This window comes from Trichosurus vulpecula, chromosome 5 (assembly GCF_011100635.1).
Source record: "Trichosurus vulpecula isolate mTriVul1 chromosome 5, mTriVul1.pri, whole genome shotgun sequence".
In the NCBI taxonomy this organism is placed as follows: domain Eukaryota; kingdom Metazoa; phylum Chordata; class Mammalia; order Diprotodontia; family Phalangeridae; genus Trichosurus; species Trichosurus vulpecula.
Genome location: NC_050577.1, coordinates 220,248,655 through 220,269,525, shown reverse-complemented (window position 1 = coordinate 220,269,525; position 20,871 = coordinate 220,248,655). Strand labels below are relative to the sequence as shown.

Genomic DNA, 20,871 nt, shown 5'->3' with positions numbered 1-20,871 from the left:
TCAATGCTGGTTGGTATTAGTACTAATTATAAATCCCACTTAAGTCCTGCTCTGATGTCGCATTGTGACACGCTGTGGAAGTGAGCCTGAGTTCTTAAATAAAAACATAATTAATTTTTGTTTTCGGTGAACAAAAATCTATTTTCTATTCCTCTTCCCGCCCCTCCATTGTGAATCCTTGGAACAAATATTCATAGTTAAGCACAACAGATTCCTGCCTTGGCCGTGTGCCAAACTGTAGGTTCTGTACCCTTGGGCTATCACCTAGAGCTGAAGAAGCTGGCAATGCAGGCCCCAGTGAATTTTGTGCCTGTTGTGTGAGGACCAGCAGAGCAATGTTCAGAGGCCACCACCAGGCTGGCCATGGTGACTCTTGAAGACTGCCTTTTTTGTTATAGAAGTCACAATCTGTGTTGATGGAGGGTTTACCAACGTGTATAATTAAAGATCCTTAAAGTATTGAAGCAATAGTAATTAACTTCATGTTTCTTAGACGTTCCATCAAACTTGACTGTAGTTGGGCAGGTGCATTCTCCTCATCTGGGAATAGGTCAGTGGGACCTGACAAATCCAGTGACCTTTTCTCAATCCTCATACGTCTTGACCTCTCTGCAGCCTTTGACACTGTCGATCACCCTCTTCTCCCTTGATATTCCCTCCTTTCTAGGTTTTCCTGACACCAGTCTCTCTTGCTTCTCCTCCTACGCACGTAGGAAAATCAAATTCAGTTAGAGGTTGCTCTGTGCCAACCTTGTGTAGAGTGAGGAGGGGCATTTATAAGTCTAATGGATGGAGTATTTATTCAGTTCTTAGAGAGACGCTCTCAGTTCCAGTGTTAGCACTCCTGTTACCGGGTGACGTTGGGTGAATCTATTAACGTCTTGGAGGTTCATTTCTCCCATTTGTGAAACAGGTATCATGATGCTTGTATTTGAAAGGCAGCATGGCATGAGGGAAGGAGAATTGACCCTGGAGTCAGGAAGACCTGAGTTCAAATCTTGTATCTGGCTCGTGCTTTGGCACTTATTGGCTCTGTGACCTTGGGCAAGATGCTGCCCCTCTCGCATGGAGGCGGCTTGGAGAACTAGACTTGGGTGCTAGCCTTGGAGTCAGGTGCCCCACTTGGCTAGGCTGGTGCTTAGACTCTGGGCAGAATACAGGCTACACATCCATTTCTGAAATTGTTATGGCTTAGTAGCACCTGCCAGAGGTTGTACAGGAGAATCCTTTGGAGAATCCAGGGTCCCCTCCACAGATCAGGATCTGAGGATGGGATGGGAAAAGCTGAGTATAGGCAAAGTGAGGATGGGAATTAGCAAAGAATCCCCCTAGTTTCTCCCAATCTATATTCAGTTTTCATCTTAATGTTTTATTTTCATTGAAGTGGTGCAGTGGTTAGAACGCTGGACCTGGAGTCAAGAAGACCTGAGTGCAAATGTGATCTCAGACACTTACTAGCTGTGTGACCCTGGGCAAGTCACTTAACCTCTGTCTGCCTCAGTTTCCTTAACTGCAAAATGAGGATAACAGCATCTACCTCACAGGGTTGTTGTGAAATCAAATGAGATAATATTTGTAAACTGCTTAGCACAGTGCCTGGCACATAGTAGGCACTAGATAAATACTAGCTATCATCATCATCATCGTCATCATCACTGTTCTATGGACAAAAATGGAACAGTCCTACCCTCAAGGAGCCTACGTTCTATCAAGAGAAATGTGTGTAAACTTCTTATTAAAGATGTGTTGAAGGACTCAATTCCACCCAGCTATCACTATAATGGGGCATGTATTTTACCTGTCTTGTGCTCATGCATTTGACCACGATGTTGAACAAAATTATGATGCTATGGAATTGCAGAATTTTTATGTTTGGAAGAGACCTCAATGACTCGGGAGACAAATGGGATGATGGATCAGGAGTGAGAAGAGTTGGGTTCAGATCTTGTCTCCAAACCTTAGCAATTCTTCAACCTCCCTTGGCCTGGGTCCTTATCTCTAAATGAAGGGGCTGGGGCAGCTAGGTGACCAAGCGGATAGAGCACCAGCCCTGGAGTCAAGAGGACCTGAGTCCAAATCCAGCCTCAGACACTTGACACTTACTAGCTGTGTAACCCTGAGCAAGTCACTTAACCCTGATTGCCTTGCCTGAATGAATGAATGAGAGGCATCAAACGAGATCCTCCCAGCTCTTGAGCTATGAGCCTTTGAGATCGTAGGCTACCATGAGCTAACAGTGATGACAGAGTTCTTTCAGCATATGGAACACTGGACTTCAAGTCAGAAGACCTGTGTGTAAATTCTGACTTGGGTAAATCATTGAACATTCTGAGTTTCCCCATCTGTAAAATGGCAATAATCACTTACAAGCTAGTTATGAAGATCAAATAAGAGAATACATGCATTTTTAAACCTTAAAGCCCTACATGACTGCAATTTGACTGATATTTGCTAAGCCCTCATTATGTCCAAGGCACTAGGGACCCAAAGATGAAAAATTATAAACTCAGCCCTTAAGTTGCTTCCATGGTAGCAGGAGGAATATGAAATATCCACAGATAAGGGCAATAGGTGGTAAGAGGATTGATACCATAGTTTAGTGAGCACCACAGAGAGCCAGCCTCACATCAGGAAGCCTCGGGTTCAAGTCCTGCCTTTGACACTTACTGTGTGACCGTGGACACCTTAGGGGCACCTCTGACACCAAGGCAGCTTAGAGTATTAGATAAGGGTACTAAAGTTGGAGTAGGGAAGACTGAGTTCACATCCTGCCTCAGACAAGAATTTTTTGCTGTTTTTTTTTCAATTTTTAACATTTTATTTAAAACAGTTTTTAAACTATTATAAAAATAAAATAAAAAATAAATATAATTGTAATAAAATAAATAAAATAATAGTAAATAATACAATTTTGAAAAATAACAACTATTATAAAAATAAAATAAGGAGTTCCAACTTCTATCCCTCACTCTATCCCTCTCCTTCCTCCCTGAGATGGTGAGCAGAGGTAGGCTATACACATGCAATTATGTAAAACATTTCCATATCAGTCATTTTGTGCAAGAACACTTGAACAGCAACAATAAAAAGAATGAACGTGAAAAATTGCGTGCTTCAGTCTGTATTCAATCAGTATCAGTTCTTTCTCTGGAGGCAGATAGTATGCTTCATCATTAGTCTTTTGGGATTGTCTTGGATCATTGTATTGCTGAGAATAGCTAAGTCATTCACAGTTCTTCATCGAACTACATTGCTGTTACTGTGTACAACGTTCTCCTGGTTCTGTTCGCTTCACTGTGCATCAGTTCGTGTAAATCTTCCGAGGATTTTCTGAAGTCATCCTGCTTATCGTTTCTCATAGCACAATAGTATTTAATCATAATCATATACCACGGCTTGTTTAGCCATTTCCCAATTGATGGACATCCCTTTGATCTCCAGTTCTTAGCCATCACAAAAAGAGCTGCTAGAAATATTTTTGTACAGATAGCAAACAATAGTTTTCAAGCTCTACACACAGTGCCTGGCATATAGTAAGTGCTTAATAAATACTTAGTTCCTTCTCCCTTCCAGCTGTGAATCGATCATGTGAAATAAAATTTTATACACAAACTCCAATGAAAATCACAGATTGGGCCCAACAACACAATTCTATGGTAGGATGTTATTAGGACAAAAAGAAAACTCAAGATGAAGAGCTCTAGGAAAATTTGAGGAGGGCGTGGCAAACTATTAAGTTATTAATAGCTAATTTTGCTTGCTAAAATGTGGGTGCAATAAAATACTCAAGAAATTTGAATAAGTGTGGGTAGCATGCTGTCATGATGAGTTTCTCATCTGCAGTATTTGAGAAGTAATAAGATACTGTTAGTGGTAGACCATCTGGTTAGACAGTCTCGGTGTCACGGTGAGCTGTAATAGAATTTCTCCTACAGCATCTATAGTAACCAAACATTTAGGGTGGGTTTTTAAGAAAAACAATTGCTTAAAGGCAGTTAGATTTCAGGTGAGCCTCAAGGGTGGAGATTTCAGAACTGGAGAGAATAGTTTTGGAGCAAGTCATCTCTGTTGGGGCCTGGGCAGAGTGATCATGTTCCAGTTCCCTGTTTTGCAAAGTGGCAGTGAAGGGTTGGGTTTGTTTTTTTCAAAGAGGAGTTAAAAACCTCAACCTTTAGCACAGAATCAGAAACTCTTTTTTATATATATATATATATATATGTATGTATGTATGTATGTATGTACACACACACACTCTCTCTCTCTCTCTCTCTCTCTCTCTCTGTCTCTGTCTGTCTCTCTCTCTCTGAGAAGATGACTTTCGACTGTAATGATCTGAGCCACTCTCTTCCTGGTCCTGGACAAAAATGTATCTCCTGGACCTTGGTAAAAGTCCATCCCTTTGTGGGGAGGCAGGCAGAAATCAGAAGGTGTTGCTCCTAGCAAAACAAGTCTAAAGCTGAAAGGGCCTATGTCATCTGTTTAGGAAACTTTGTGGAGTCAGGAAGACTCATCTTTATGAGTTCAAATCCAGCATCCGATGCTTATTAGCTTTGTGACCCTGGGCAAGTCACTTAACCCTGTTTACCTCAGTTTCCTCATCTGTAAAATGAGCCAGAGAAGGAAATGGCAAACCATTCTAATATTCTCTGCCAAGAAAACCCCAAATGGGATCACAAAGAATTGAACCTGACTGAAATAACTGAACAGCAATAAAAAAAATCAGTCATTAATTAACAAGCATTTATCAGTCGCTTACCATGTGCCAGACACTGTATTTATCATTGAGGATTCAAAGAAAGGCAAAAAGTGCCCCTTCCCTCAAGAATCTTATATTCTAATGGGGTGGGTTGGGGGGGACATCTAATTAACTAGGTACGTGCAAGATACATGCAGAGTTAGCCACTGAGGTGCAAATGACCCTGGGCAAGTCATTTACCCACTCTGAGCTACCGTTTTCTCTTCTGAATAATGGAGATAGCTGTATTTATAGCCTCTGACTCTCTGGATTTTTGAGGCTCGTAAGAGTTAGGGCATGAAAGGACTTGAGAATGTAACTTGAGGATTGTCTTTCTTTTTCCTTGTATTTGTATTCCCAGCTCATGACACAGTGCCTGGCACATAGTAAAACCTTAACACTTCATCTCTCTTGATCTGTCTCAGGGTGCTCTAGGATTAATTCCTCATGAGAGGTTAGACTGGATGACCTTGCAGGTTTCTTCCAGCTGTAGATCTTTGACTTTCATTTTACAGATGAATGAACTGAGGCCCAGGGGAGTTAAGTGATTTGCTCATGGTTCTACAAGTAGCAAGTTACAAGTAGTAAATAGCAAAGCCAAAATTCAAGCCTAGATCTTCTAATTCCAAACACAATGCTTTTTTCCATCATAGCATGAAATGATCCAATCAATGGGCAATTGACAAATGTTTATTTTTTAATTCAGTTTTATTTTATTTTCATTTCCAAATTCTTTCCCTCTCACGTCCCTCTTTCCCCCACTGAGAATGCAAGAAAAACAAAACCCATTACAAATGATAATCATGAAAAACAAATTCCTGCCTTAACTGTGTTCCCCAACCTCCCACTCCTGATGTGCTTCAATATGTCCTCTGAGCCTAGCACTACTTCTCTATCTGGAGGTGGGCATCATGGTTCATCATGATTCCTCTGGAATTGTGGTTGGTCATTATGGTGGTCAGCATTCCTAAATCTTTCAAAGTCGATTATCTTTACGATATTACTATTACTGTGCACAATGTTCTCCTGGTTCTGCACACTTCACTTTGCATCAGTTTATGTAAGTCTTCCCAGGTCTCTTTGAAACCATCTCAATCATTTCTTAAAGCCCAATATCAACAATCATTTATTAAGCACCTACTATATGTACTAGGTACTGGGAAGTGAAGACAAAAAATGAGATGTGCCTCACTCCTCTCAGTAGAGTGATGGAGGATTCCAGGTGTAGAAGGAAGAATATCCCAGAAGAAGAGGGTAGGTCACATTTAGCATCATACCTTAAGGTTTTTTTTCCAAAGTGCTTTACCTAGCCCCGTTTTACATGTAGAGGTATTTTGGAGTTCTCTGTGTCATCCCATTAAGTCCTTCAGGAAGGGCCACATGTCTGGGCCCCTGGGAGATGCCACATGCAATTCATGTAAAGTACCTTTTAAGCATTGGCGTACTACACAGTTGTCACCTGCTGTTAATTATTCTACAAAAGACAAATGAAGAGTTAGTCCTGACTCTCCAGCAGCTCCACAATGAACTCATTGTGCAGCTAAAACATAGGAAACATTGATACAAGAAATAAAATCACATTTTATGTGGGATGGCCTCCTGGGGCCCCTCCCAACCCAGAAATCCAACAAAAGAGCAGAACCTCAGTAGTTCAGTGAATAGAAAGAAGTTGATAAGGATCCTCTTTTCTCTCCATAATTAGCAAATTATAATAATAAAAAATGGGTCACATCTATATAGTACTTTAAAGATATTAGCTCATTGGATCCCCAAAGCAACTCTATGACATAGAGAACTATTCTTATCCTCATTTTACAGATAAGGAAACTGAGGCTGAGAGAGGTTACATGATTTGTTCAGGTCACACAGCTAATAAGTGCTTGAGGCAAGATGTGAACCCAGGACTTCCTGATTCCGAGGTCGTTTTGCTATCTAGTATAGCACATGTGACGTCCCAACGTGTCATATGGCTTACACGAAAGAGCTTGTACTAATCACTTGGTAATGTTGGGTTTTGGCTGCCTAGGACACCTGATACACAGTGATTCCCATTCCAGTGTTCTAACCACCATGCCTTGCTACCTCTCAATCCAAAGGCTGGTTGCTGTAAAATAATTTATGCTTCCAGTCCTCTATTTTAGAATCTGAGGATCCAGTTTGGATGCCTGACCCAATGCTTGTACTCAGTCATAGCTAGAATTAGTAATCCAGCTAGGAAAATGTACCTCCCTCCCTTCATTGCAAAAGTGGGAGTCTAGGGATGTGGAATATTACATAGACAATCAGGACAGTTGAAGTTAGGGTTATTTTTGCCAAACTGCTTTCATACTTGCCTGTCAGAAAGGATGGCTTTCTGGGTAGGGGAGAGGAGAATCCATAAAAATAAGAACATTTTTTTTAATGCACTTTTCTAGTATAAAAGTTGGCTTTCATGGTTGGTGGAGTTGTGAACTGATTCAACCATTCTGGAGAACAATTTGGAACTATGCCCGAAGGGCTATAAAACTGTGCGTACCGTTTGATCCAGCAATACCACCACTCGGTCTGTATCCCAAAGAGATCATCAAAAAGGAAAAAGGACTCACATATACAAAAGTATTTATAAGCAGCTTTTTTTGTGGTGGCAAAGAATTGGAAATTGAGGGGGTGCCCCCAAATTGGGGAATGCCTGAACAAGTTGTGGTGTATGAATGTAATGGAATACTATTGTTCTATGAGAAATGATGAGCAGGTGGATTTCAGAAAAACCTGGAAAGACTTCCATGAACTGATGTGAGCAGAACCAAGAGAACATCGTACACAGTAACAGCCACATTGTGCGATGACCAACTTTGACAGACTTAGCTCTTCTCAGCAATGCAATGATCTAAGACGATTCCAAAAGACTCATTATGACCAATGTTATCCACATTCAGAGTCTGAAAGCAGATTGAGGCATACCATTATCTTTTCTTGTTGTTTTTTTTTCTTTCTCGCGGTTTTTCTCTTTTGTTCTGATTCTTCTTTTACAACATGACTAAGGTGGAAATATGTTTAGTATGATTGTACATGTATAATCTATATCAGTTTGCGTGCTGTCTTGGGGATGGGGAAGGGGAGGAAGGGGAAAATTTGGAAGTCAAAATCTTATAAAAGTGACTGTTGAAAATTAAAAATAAATAATTTTTTTTAAAGAAAAAAGTTTGCTTTCAAAGGTAAAGAAAGGGCCTCACAGAAAACCACAGAGCCTTTATGTGAGATCCTCAGATAGTAGTTTAAAGGACACAGAGTCACTTGCTTCAGTCACAGGAAAAGGAAGCAGCATTGTTACCATCCCCTCTTCCATCCTGAAGTCCTTGTTCCTCTGCTACAGGGACTCCCTGACATTGAGAAGGGGGTTTTAATTTGAACTTAACATCCGTGACGGACTAGTGAGCCATTGGGGGTCAGATAGATTTATAGCCCTGGAGAACTGCTGATGAACAACTCTGAGCCAGGCTGTTGAGGCAGGGACCAACCCCAGCCTTGGAGGGATCTGACACACATGTGCTAACTGCCAAAGAGCTAGAGGTTACCCCAAGAGCTCAGCGTGGACTGAAACTTGCCTACTTCCTCTTCTTTTACCATGTTCAATTTACCTCCTTCCCCCAAGTGTAACAAAGATCTCAAAATGCTTTAAAAAAAACCCAAATCCAACACATTCAAAAGTAACACACATACTTTAATGTAAGTCATTTTTAAACCTTAGGTAATCCCCAATGCTGAATATTAGTATCATGAGTCTGCTTTCTCAAAGTCTTGACTTTTTTTTTTTAACCACTGCTGGTCCTCTTTATTTTTTCCTTAAAACATAACTCTAGAGCAGGGCTGGCTAAAATGCAGCCCTGGGCCCACATGCAGCCTGCAGTGTGATTTATGCGGCAGGCCTACAAACATAGAAATTTACATAAATGCTTTAGTAAATGAAGCCAAGCTATGGCAGAGCTCTCACTAAAATGGCAAATCAAAATATATTGTCTATTGTTTCAATAAAAACCTAAGGTTGGACAGCCCTGTTCTAGAGGGTAAGCATAATAACCAATCTCAACTCCAAAGGACCGTTGGGAAAACCTCCCTCCCTCTTCTCAATAGAGAGGTGGTGAACCACAGGTGTGGAGTGAACTATACACAGTCAGATATAAGAAGAGGTCACGATGTTCTTGTCTCCCTAAGGCTTGCAAAGTGCTACATGTATCTAGTAGGGGTAATTAAGAGTTTCCCATACCACCCCAGCATATTCCTCGGTAAGGGACCAGAGCTCATGTCCAGCTTTATGGGAGAGGGCCCCAGCACAGCAAATTCAGGGTTTTCCTGACCACTCCTTGCTGAATCATCCCAACAATCCTGTTTTGTAGGTGGCGTCATTTTGCAGATGGAGAGACAAGTTACAAGTAACTCAAATGAACAAAGCTGATAAGCGTAGGAAGTAGGATTGGAACCCAGGCCTTTTGACATCAAGGTCAGCACTAATCTAAAGTTACCTGTAGGGTACCACACCTATAGTGTCCTACCTCTTCAAAGAAGTGGGCAGTGTGACTTCTCATATCTTTTCTTTGGGACCAAACTGGGATGTTCTAAGATGCTACAAAGCTCTGCAATCTGTGAAAACACCTATGCAATCGGCATGACCCATCTTGGCCAGGAAAAAGAGAGATGAGAATGTATCTCCCTCCCTTCTTTGCAGAAGTAGGGGCTTAGTGGTATGGAGCTCTGCATCTACTTCCTAGGTGGCTAGGATGCCAGATTTGGAGTCGGGAAGACCTGAGTTCTAATCTGCCTTAGACGCTTCCTAGGTGGGTAAGCCTCAGTTTCCTCATTTGTAAAAGAGGTATAGCACTGAGTTGTTGTATGATTCAAATGAGTCTATGAAGTCTTTTGCAAACCTTAAAGTGCTATTTAAATGTTTTCACCACACCATGCTGTGCTTTCTCCTGTGTCGGTTTTATTCTACATAGCTGTATACGGGCATGCATTTATTTAGGACCTACTATGTGCCAAGCTGCTGAGCACCATGCTAGATACTAGAAGTAAAAAGACAAAAATGAAAACAATCCCTTCTCTCAAGGAGTCTCCAAATTCTGATTCTTCATTATAAGGAAGTATTTGGGGGAAGGGATGAAGGAGAGATGCAGCAGGAAATGGTGTATTCAGAAGTGAAATTAATATTAAAAACACACGCACAAAATAGTGAAATATGAACAACCAAAATATCCTTAGCCTTCTGGAAAAGCTTAGCTTTTAAAAGAAAGTTAGATTATAATAACCAAACTTGGCCCCAAGAAGAGATGTAAGAAGCTACCTCTCCTCTTGTCTGCAGAATTGTGAGTGTAGAATGCTTCATATAATGGCACATTTTTAATGTCTTGGTTTTGCTGAATTTTGCTTCCCCCCAATTTTTTTTCTCTGCTAGGAGATGCTCTTAGGGAGGAGGTAAAGGGAAGAGATGCTTCGGGAACTATCAATAAATATATTTTTAAAAAAACGAAGTATAGCTTAATCAATTTTATAAGAAGAGTTATGATCTGCTCCATTCTCCCTTGATCATTGTGCTGTTTTTGTTCAGATGAATGTCACAGAGGTTCAGAGCTATTAGAAAACCATGTGGGCCTCAGGCTCTGTCCTTCTTGTCAGGTTAGGCCGTCCATCTGGTGAGGCAGGGGCTCCCGAATTAGCATGCCCCAGAGTGACCCAATCAGCCAGGCAAGCTGGTGATCTCTCGGCCCCGCTGTGCATCATCTGCTGGTCCAAGTCATTGGCACTGACCCTAGTTCCAAGGCTTACTGGGGGGACAAGGGAGGGAGAGACCCAGGAGCTGGGAGCATGGCCCTAGCCAGCGTTCTACTTAACACTTCTTGAAACAATTCAATATTTGTCTCTGCAGGCTTGATATAACAAGTGGTTAGGGAACGCCTTATCGAGACTTTGGCCAGACTGCGCCCTTGAAATATTTTCAATTAATTCTTTGCTGTAGCCTGTAAAATATTTCTTCATTTTTTTTTAACCACAAAAATAAAAGTCATAAACACAGGTCAACTGATCTTGGAAATAGATTTTGGAAGCTTAGAAATTTCACAAAAGACTAAAGCTCCCTTTGAATTTGTTTCTCCGTGTTTCTTAAAGTGACCTCTTTATTGTAGAATGCACTCGGCTGTGTATTTGGGCGGTGTTTTGTTGTGGCTCAATTTGAGGGGCTGTTTGGGAACCGAGATATTGAATTGCTAGGTACATGTTTGCTCTGCCACTGGGCAGAAATGAAAAGGGGCCCAGCGAGCCAGCTAGCATTCTTGATGGATGCTTTTAATGTTTTTAGCATTACATCTCTATTCTGGTAAAAAAAAAAAAATCAATAAATCCCAGCCTGGCATTCTGCACTGAGTCAATCAATCAAGAAGCATTTATTAAGCACCTACTATGTGTCAGGGAGGAAAACAACTGGACTAATGTTGAGGGGGGTGTCTTTTGTTGTTGTTAAGGTGTACTTTTCAAGATGATTGTAAACAAGTCGGTAACGTTCAGACCTGGCTGGACATTTCATCTGGAGCTGTAAAGTGTCCTAAGATCCAGATTGCTCGAAGCAGCTACTATCAGGTAAGAGAGAAGCCTCACACGTCTTGGTCTGCAGCCTTGAATTCTTGCATGACTTCTGGTCACTTCCCTCCTGGCACGTGGAAAACATACATTATCCCCCAAACAAGCATTATGGGAGCCCAATGCAAACGTGAGCTGCGTTGAATGAGATGAGGGAAGCATTTGTTTTCATGTCATAGATTTAAAGCTGGAAGGGACCTCTGGGATGTTAGAGTCCAACTGCCACCCCCTCCCCCATCCCTTCCCCCCATTCTTTACCCTTCTAGTAAAAGGTGAGAGACAGACATATATTTAATGAATGTCCCTGGGGTGGGGCTTAATCTCACTGGTACAGATCCAGAATTCCTCTTCCTGGTGTTTCTGGGTATTAGGGGCACAGGAGGGGAGTATAAACTGGGATTTTCTTTTAAAAATCTGTATTTCCCAATATCTCTCTCCCATAAAGAATCCTTCCTTATATCAAGGAATAAAGACAGTGAGTGTGTAAGGGAGAAAGGTCATCAAAACTAACCAAAACATAGAAAAAATCTAATGTTATATGTAAGGTACCACACCTATGGTCTCCCACCTCTCCAAAGAAGTAGAACTGGTGACTTCTCATAGCTCTTCTTTGGAGCCAAGCTGGGATGTTCTGAGATACTACAAAGCTCTGCAACCTGTGAATACTCCTAGATAATGGTCAGGACCCATTTTGGTCAGGAAGAAGAGAGAGAAAAATGCATCCCCCTCCCTTCTTTGAAGAGTTAGGGGCTTTGTGGTATGAAACTCTGCATCTACTTGAGACAGGTGGCTAGAATGCTAGATTTGGAGTCAGGAAGACTTGAGTTCTAATCCTGACTCAGAAACGTCCTAGCTAAGCAAATCACTTAACTTCTCTCAGCCTCAGTTTCCTCATCTGTAAAAGAGGTATAGCGCAAAGCTGTCGTAAGACTCAAATGAGATAATATCTGATAACCTTAAAGTGCTATTTAATGTTATTGATCAGTCATAAAATATTTTTAATTTAAAATTAAAAAATTAATTTAAATATTATGTAATACTCTAGGAAAAAATGAATTTTTTGAATTTTACTAAAAAAAAAAAAAGGAAAATTCTTAAGCACAACAGGTTATCCTAGGTGCGTGAAAGAGAATCAGCTCCAAAGACCTGATGCCCAATGTCAAAAAGAATCTAATTGTTTACCCGCACCCTGGTCACTTTCTGTGATTGACTTCTGTTGGTGTGGGATTGATACATTCACTTGGCAAGGAGTCTCAGAGCCTCTCCCCACAGAGATGTGAAACCCATGGCCCTGTGGGGAGGCAGAATCTCTTCTGCCCTATGTCAGATTAGAAGAGAGAAAGCACGATTCTCTAGCTCATTGTGGCCCTGAGATCAGGAGGTACTGGCCAGCAGACGCCCGTTGGACCTGTCTGTCCGCTCTCTCAGAGTGACACAGAAACAAGAAAATCTTCCACCCTCTCCCACTTCCTTTGTACTTCTCAATTTCCAGAAACCAGAACTGCATCACTTATGATTTTAACATTTCATAAAGGGGAGCCATAGAGTTTAATAAGTGCTAAATAATGAAACGGTTCAAGCTTTTCCAGTTACAGCCGGCCAGAGTATGCCATTTTAGACTGTTTTCTCCATGGCCATTCTTGAAAAAGAAAATGCCCAAACACTTCCACAAGGAGGTTTTTGGGGGCTCCCCTGAGGTGTTGCCCCTCCTGTACCCCCCCTTCCTGAAATTAACATAATCACAGGATTTCAGAATTTAAGGGGACCTCAAAGGTCATCACTTTGCATTTAGTCATGAAAGTATAGATTTAGGAAGGGACTTTAGAGTATGCCTTATTTTAGAGGTAAGGAGCAGGTTTCCTGTCTTCAAAAGCAGTGATTTTCCATTATACCTATATATATATGTATTTATACATATTCATACGTAGGATCAGAGATTTAGAACTACAGAGGACCTTGGAAGTCAAGTCCACCCTTCCCCATCTTAATCCAACAGATGAGGAAACTGAGTCTGAGAGGAGTCATAATATCATGGAATCATAGCTCTAGAGCTGGGAGAGATATAAAGGTTATCATGTCCAAGCCCCTTATTATACAAATGAGGAAAACTAGTATCTTGTCTAAGGTCACATTATAAATAGCAGAATTCACATCTGAACCCAGGTCTTCTGACTCCAAATCCATTGCTTTTTCCGCAGTGCCACAGTCTGATGTAGAGTGGACCTATCACTTAGAGGGTAACCACAAGGCATTAACCCTGCCCTTTTATCTCAGCCTCCTTATTTTTCCTTTCTCTTGCCCTTCCCAACCCACCATGCCTCATGTCTGTAGCTCTGCTCAATCTGCTGTGCTTATCCCAGGTGATAGCTCTCTCTGGTGGAGGGGGGGGGGTGGCAATCCATCCCATCCCATCCCATCCCATCCCATCCCATCCCATCCCATCATTACACCTATAGAATTGCATCCCTTGGAATTTAAGTTCCTATTATCTTCATAGCCCCAGAGCTTTACAACATGACTGGCTCATAATAAGAGCTTAATAAGTGCTTCTCTGATTAGTATAGTGGATAGGGTGACAGACTCCAAATCAGGAAAACCTGAGTTCAAATCCTGCTTGAAGCTGATAGCAGATATTTAATAGCTGTGTGACCCAAGAGGGGGAGGGGGAGGGGAAGAGGGATTATTCATTCTTTTTCTTAACCATTCTGTCTGTGTCTGGCATTGTGCTGGGCATTGGGGATACAAAGGTGAACATGAAACAGGTCTTGCTCTCAGGGAGCTTATATTCATTCTATTCTACCTTTTGCCACTACTACTGTGGAGGAAAGAGAAGTAAATCACTTCTCTGGAGGGAAAGGCAAGAGGAAGAAGTTCGTATGTGGAGAGGAAGAATGGGGAATCCCTCTGTGGCCTCACTGAAGTGGGGTCAAAGACTGCTTCTCTTAACTACAGAAGCAGTAGAGGGGGATGGGCAGAAAAAAATAAATCTTTTCTAGGGTCAAGGATGGCAGGAGATTTTGGGATATGTTTCCTAGCTTCCTAGGAATTTTTCCCTTAACATCTGTAGTTATCTCTAGTTTAACTATCTCTCTACCTCTTTTCTTATGGCTCTAAATCTCAGGAGGCCAAGAGCAGTTTAAGAGAGTAGGGAATGATGGAATCGTGGTGCTTACTTGATTGATGGATTCCTAGCACAGATGTTGATTTCACTGAGGCTAATAGCAGGAAATGGACACCTCCCACAGTTCCTCCCAGCCCTTCCCTTGTTCGAGAAGTTCCCGCCCATGTGTGTGGATTCTACCTGTCATGTTGACCTAAAGCCTTAAATGCTTTAGCAATTTTAGAATTGCCCAGGTAATAACCTCCATAGACCTAATGACCGTAGTAGGTCCTTCATTTCCCTTTGGATGCTTCCTTGTAAATAGAGTAGATCCAATGAATTGTCTGATTCCCCTTTCCTTCTCTGGGTATGGAAAATGTCTTCTCCCATAAATCCTCCAGATTACAAAGGTTAGATTGATGATAGATAGATAGGATGAAAAAGTTAAATAATATTAATTGACTTTCTGCTTTCATTTCTTTTAAACAACAACAAAAGACTTCAGTGTCCGTGTTGGGAAGCTTCTCCACAAAATACTCATGGTGTTCGGTGAAGAATGCAGGTACCAATAAGGAACTTTGCAAACCTAAAAACCAGCCCCATGGGACCTGTTCCTGTAATATAAAAACCACCAAAACAATGGACAAAGGTATGTTTATTATTTTGAATAGTTCAGTTGATCTCCACACGTGCTGAATCCTTCTCTAGAACCCTTTTACAATAAACGATGCCAGAGGTCAGTTGGTAATTGCCTGGAGAATTGGGGTTAGGGAGAGGACTAAAGTTAGGGCCAAAGGTCATAGGGCCTGGGATCTAGGCTGAGACCAAGAGGTACCATATGTCAAAATATCTGAATTCAGCGAAGTGGTATTGGATAGTCATAACTCTTCTGGGTCAGGGTTTCTCGTTCTAGGGCACACATAATACCAGGAGATACTAGAAGATTGTCAAGGGAACAGAGGGACTATTTAGTAAATAACTATATTAACCTCTGCTATTTTGATCTCCAGTCTCCCTCATCCCTCCCCATCCCAGTCACCTTCTCTATGTGCTCTGGCATATCAGTGTTTTTCCTAAACAGTCTCAGTGTAGTCTGACCAAGGTCAGTAATGGGAACAAAGTTAAAAAGGGCTGAAGAAAAAGAAAGCACCAAGATAGCAATGGTATATTTCTGTGAGACATTCATCCTCCTCTGGGTTTTATCTACACAAGCAAAATGAAGGAGAGAGACCTTCTAACCAACTCTCTGATCTAGATAATGGTGACCAAAAAAAAATGTCTCTTTCTCAATAGTTGGATTCAGGATGTTTTGTCTTGTTTTGTTGTTCATGGTTTAGATCTGAGGAGATGTAGGGGCTTGGATTACCTGGAAAATGACCTTTGTTCCCTGTACTTTGTATTACATAGACAGGCTTCCAGTTACTTTTTCCTCATAAACCTGGAGATAAATGTACTGTGATCTCTTTTTAGCGGTGACTCCATATTAAAAATAACTTAAATAAAACATATGATCCCTAGGTACCTTAAGCCAACTATTTAAAAATTAACCACATGTTTCTAGGCCAAGGGTTCTTAACCTTTCTTGTGTTCTGAACCCTATTGGCATTGGTGAAGCCCATGGAGCTCTTCTCAAAATCATTATCAAGACATTAAACAAGTTCATGGACCTCAAGTGAAGAATATCTGTTCTAGGCCCTTTAATAATGGCTCTCCTCTATCTGTAACTTCATTCTTTTCCACTGAACCCTAGCTTATATTATCTGTACCAGTCAAGCAAACTTGACCACCCTTGCTTGCATTTAGCTTTTGAATTCCTATCTCCAATCACTGTGTCTTTTGTCCATGTGATCCCCTTTAACTAAAATGATTGCTCCCCTTTTCATTAAACCACTTAACCTCTCCTCCTCCTCCTCCCAAACAAACCAATTACCTCCCGTCCTCTCAAGCACTGGCAAAACCTTGTTTCTTTCATGAAATTCTTCCAGATGAGCTCTACCTAGCCCTGATATTATTGCAGTAACCCATCAATATTTACATATTCTTGTTGTCATAGACAGTTTTGTGTGTCTCTTTGTCTTTGATGCAAACCTCCCATTAGGCATGTCTCTCACTTGATGGCAAGCCCCCTCGAGGGCAGGGACTATGCCTATAATTTACCTTGAAACTCTTCATGACCCCTAGGATGGCTGTAAACAAAGTGGTACCTGGTATTTTTCATTCTCTCCCCTTTGATGTATTACTCAGTATATACATTGTATTTGTTTACTTGTATCCATACCATGTCACCACAGTATTACTTAGTACATACTTTGTGTTTGTTTACTTGTATACATGTTATATCACCACAGTAGAATGTAAGTTTCCTGACGGGAGGAAAAATTTATTTTTGTTGTTTGTTTTGAGGTTTTTAGTTTGTTTGTTTATTTTTGGCTTTGTATTCCTAGCATCCTTCCCAATGTCTGGCACATTTTTTGAATGTTGAATCTAGTTTTTTGAATTCATGATCTTTACCACTGGGCATTCACAAGTGCAACTAAATTCATCTTGTTTTGCATTGTGAACACGTTGATGGTGTTCGAACCAAATTACATAAAATCCTGCAGAATATGAGTATGTTGGAGTGGGCAGAGAGCCAGTCAAAAAGCACTTGTTAAGCACCTAATGTGCGCCAGGCATTACACTATGTTCTAGGGACACAAAGAAGGATAAAAGTCCCTAATCTCAAGAAGATCAAAGTCTAAGGCGGGGGGGGGGGGGGGCGCAATACAGACAACTGTGTACAAATGAGATATAGACAGGATAAATTGGAGATAAGCATGAGAGGAAAGGTACTAGGAATAAGAGGGATCAGGAGAGTCTTCTTGTAGGAAGTCTTCTGAAGGAAGCCAGTAGGCTGAGACAAGAGAAAGAAATTACAGAGAGCTAGTCTCAAAGCCAGGGCCTTAAATCCTGCCTCTGACACATGTATGACCCTAGGTAAGTCAATTAAACTCTTCAGTGCTCTAGGGAACTCTGTAAGACACAGGCTGTTGAGAAACCTTTGTCAGTAGAGATTGTCCCTATCAGGGAACCCTCCCTGCCAGGGAAATCACAGGTGCAATCCCTCGATGTCCCCGAATTCCTTCCAAGCAGTTATGGAAAGGATGCAGGAAAGATAAAGAAGTGTATTAGCTTTAATTTAAAAAAAAATTGGTTGGTTTTGATTTATCATCAATTTAATCGTCCTTAAATTGCTTCTTTGGGGGCTTCCTTCTTATCAGTGGGGTTTCAGAAGAAAATGGAAAAGCATTCATCAGTGGTTTGATGACAGCTGACTCAAGGAAGTTGATGGATTTGAACCTATTAATGCCTGTTTTGCACTCACATGTCAACAATTCAGACTCTACATTAGGTCAGCATTTCCCAAACTGCAGCTGTGTAGAGGTCCCCAGTGCTCTACGTGATGAGGGAGAGCTTCTTTGGGAAAAGTTCACAGCTGCTGATATTTGCCTTCCACCCCCACCCCTGAAATATTAAATATGAAATTGGCTATGTACAAAAATATGTATGTCCCAGGTTTAGGGATGGGGTATCACATTTGCTTTTATTTCCTCTTTTCTTTTTCTCCAGAATTCCCCTGATCTCTCTGCTCCTTTACTCTGGGTATATGCTGTATCCCCAGGGCCTCCAAATCAGTGTTTTTAGGCTCATTCGCAGACTTCAAGCCAACGAAAGCTTCCATGGCCAAATTAGTGTGGTAATTTGGCCAACATTTACATTTAACCATTTGCCTAGAGATCTGTCAATCAAATCAACTAGCATTTACTATGTGACAGGCACTGTTCTAAGTACTGAGGCTTCAAAGAAAAGCACAAACAGCTCCCCTGCCCTCCAAGAGCTCAGATTCTAATGGAGGAGACAATGTACATACAACCTAAAGAAGGAGTAGGTTAAGGGGAGCCTCAGAGAGGGCTATGCTAAGAAAAGATGCCAGAAGTGCCTTTAGTTCAGGGCTATTCTTGTTCTGGGTCAGGCTCTGCCAATGCCAGTTCCAAACTGTTAGAGTGATCCCAGTGGGAGTCAAGAGATAGAAGTGGGTTTAAAAATGACTTCTTCCAATGGACTGTCTATCCACAGTGGGCTTGGAGGCCATACGGAGTTCAAATGTGTGTGGTGATACCTGATGTTCAATGCCAGAGAAAGAGAGAGAGAGAAGAAGAGAGAGGGGGAGAGAGAGACAGAGAAAAGAGGGAGGGAGGGGCAGAGGTGGGGGAGTGTATTAGGAGGGCAGAGTTTATAATCTCAAAGAGGATCATAAACATGTCTGAAACGTTCGGAACCGCCGGATATAAGAAACTCTCAAAGTAGAAGGCAAAAGAATCAAAACATATATTTAGGCTCCACAGTAACCAACCCATGAACCAGCAACCCCATTTTGATATATTGATCAAAGGCTTCCAGGCCCAATAAGTACGCCTTGAAAGAGTAACCAGGAGGCTACAGAGAAGCATGATTGCGTAAAGCAAAATCATGCTTCCCCCTCTATGGTAATAAGATTACCCACTGGCCTGAAGTCTTTGTTCAGCTTCCTCCCGTAGGTCAGCTCTGCTACTGGCAGCTCCTGCTTCAGCTGTGGCTGTGGCTGTGACTGTGACTGTAACTGTAACTGTAACTGTAGCTGTAACTGCCTCTGGCTCCAACGGGAGCTGCTTTTAACCATCCAGCTTCTGCGGGGGTGTAAGGTACGCCGGGGAAAGCACAGGTTCTTTTAATCTGCTTAAGCAAGGTGAAGGGGTCGACCAGAAAAGCACAGGTTCTTTCCATCAGCTTAAGCAAGGGAAGCAAGGCGAAGGGGCCGACAAGCTTACTCCAGTCCAAGATACAAACAGCATTCAGTTCAGGGGAAAAAGCCAAACTAGTCAAGGGCACTTGTTGACTAAGTGCTAAGGAGCCCATTTTTGGTTGCCAATACAGGGAGAGAGAGAGGGAGAGAGGGAGAAGAGGGAGAGAGGGGGGGGGGGAGAGAAGGGGAGGGAAGGGAGAGACAGAGAGAGATTGATTCAGCAACATTTGGAAAGTCCATACGCTGACATGTTGGGAAGCCACCAACGGATTTTTTTTTTTGATGTTCACAACTGTCTTTGAATCTACCACTTACTCTTTTGTCCTCCTCTTTCTCCAGATCTCTTAGCTATCAGTGTATCCTTCATTTCTGACTCCTGGAATTTAACAGAAAAACTCAACTTCACCAATTGCTCATCTTTAAGAGAGTAAGTATCTTTTAAAAAAATTTTTTTAATTAAATATTACAATTTAAAATGAAAAAAAAGTTAAATGTTCTTTCACACTCCAATTCAATGGATTCATTAAGTACCTACTGTGTGTAAAGTAGAGTGGTCTGGTGTGGTGGAGAGAGAGCTGGCCCCAGAGTCAGGACAACTGGATTCATGTCCTATCTCTGTTATGTACTGGTTATTCAAATCTGGGTAAGTCACTTCCCAAGGTCCCAGGCAAATCTCTGAGACTCTTTAGTTGAATAAAGTATTGATCTGCATGGGTAGAGGGAGTTTCTTAACCAGAAGTTCACTGAACAGTGAAATTGCAGGTCCAGACATTCGCTCGAGTCAAGAAGACCCGAGTTCAAATCTAGTCACTGAAACTTACTAGCTGTGTGACCTAGACAAATACAGCCCTTAACCTCTCTGAGTCTTGGTTTTCTCATCTATAAAATGGGGAGGGGGTTGGGCTAGACATGGCTTCTGAGGGCTTTTGTTCTAGAGCTATGATCTTACAATCCTTTCTGAGACTTTGGAAACTGTCTAAATATTTAAATGGAGACATCGAAGACTAAGCAGGCTGGTGGAATGAATTCCCACACTGTCCAGATCACAGATCCTTGACATTTTCTTTCTAGTAAAGAAAATCTGAAGCCAGTGGCTCATGATGGCAAAGAGTTGATCCTGGATGGTTTTCTAAAATTTTAATTTTTTAAAAATAAATTTATTTATTTTTAGTTTTCAATATTCACTTCCATAAGTTTTCAATTTTCTCCCCCTTCCTCCCCTCCTCTTCTCCAAGACAGGATGCAAGAGTAGGCTGTACATATACATTCCTATTAAACATATTTTTACATTAGTCATATTGTGTAGAAGAGTTAGGACAAATGGGAATACCCATGAGAAAGAAAAACATAAAACAAAACAAAACAAAAAAAGAAAATAGTCTGCTTTGACCTGCATTCAGTCTCCATATTTCTTTTTCTGGATGTGGATGGCAAAAAATGTAATTTTTTAACAAGGGGAAGTATGGTATATAGTTGATAGAGAGCCAGCCTCAGAATCAGGAAGACTTGGGATCAAGCTCTGTCTCTGACTGTGTAACCCTGGGAAAGTTACTTAACTTTTCTATGCCCCAGGTACCCTTCTGAGACTATAAACACAGAGCAGTTTAT

General features: G+C 41.4%; 1 protein-coding gene across 1 annotated transcript in view; it reads left to right on the top strand.

The window, feature by feature from the left end:
* PLXNC1 (plexin C1) overlaps positions 1-20,871 on the top strand; it is a 232,113-nt gene that overhangs the window by 64,065 nt on the left and 147,177 nt on the right. Inside the window, exons 5-7 of the mRNA XM_036760062.1 lie at positions 11,227-11,341; positions 14,940-15,090; positions 19,603-19,690. Coding sequence (XP_036615957.1) covers positions 11,227-11,341; positions 14,940-15,090; positions 19,603-19,690 — 354 coding nt within the window. The remainder of the gene's footprint in view (positions 1-11,226; positions 11,342-14,939; positions 15,091-19,602; positions 19,691-20,871) is intronic.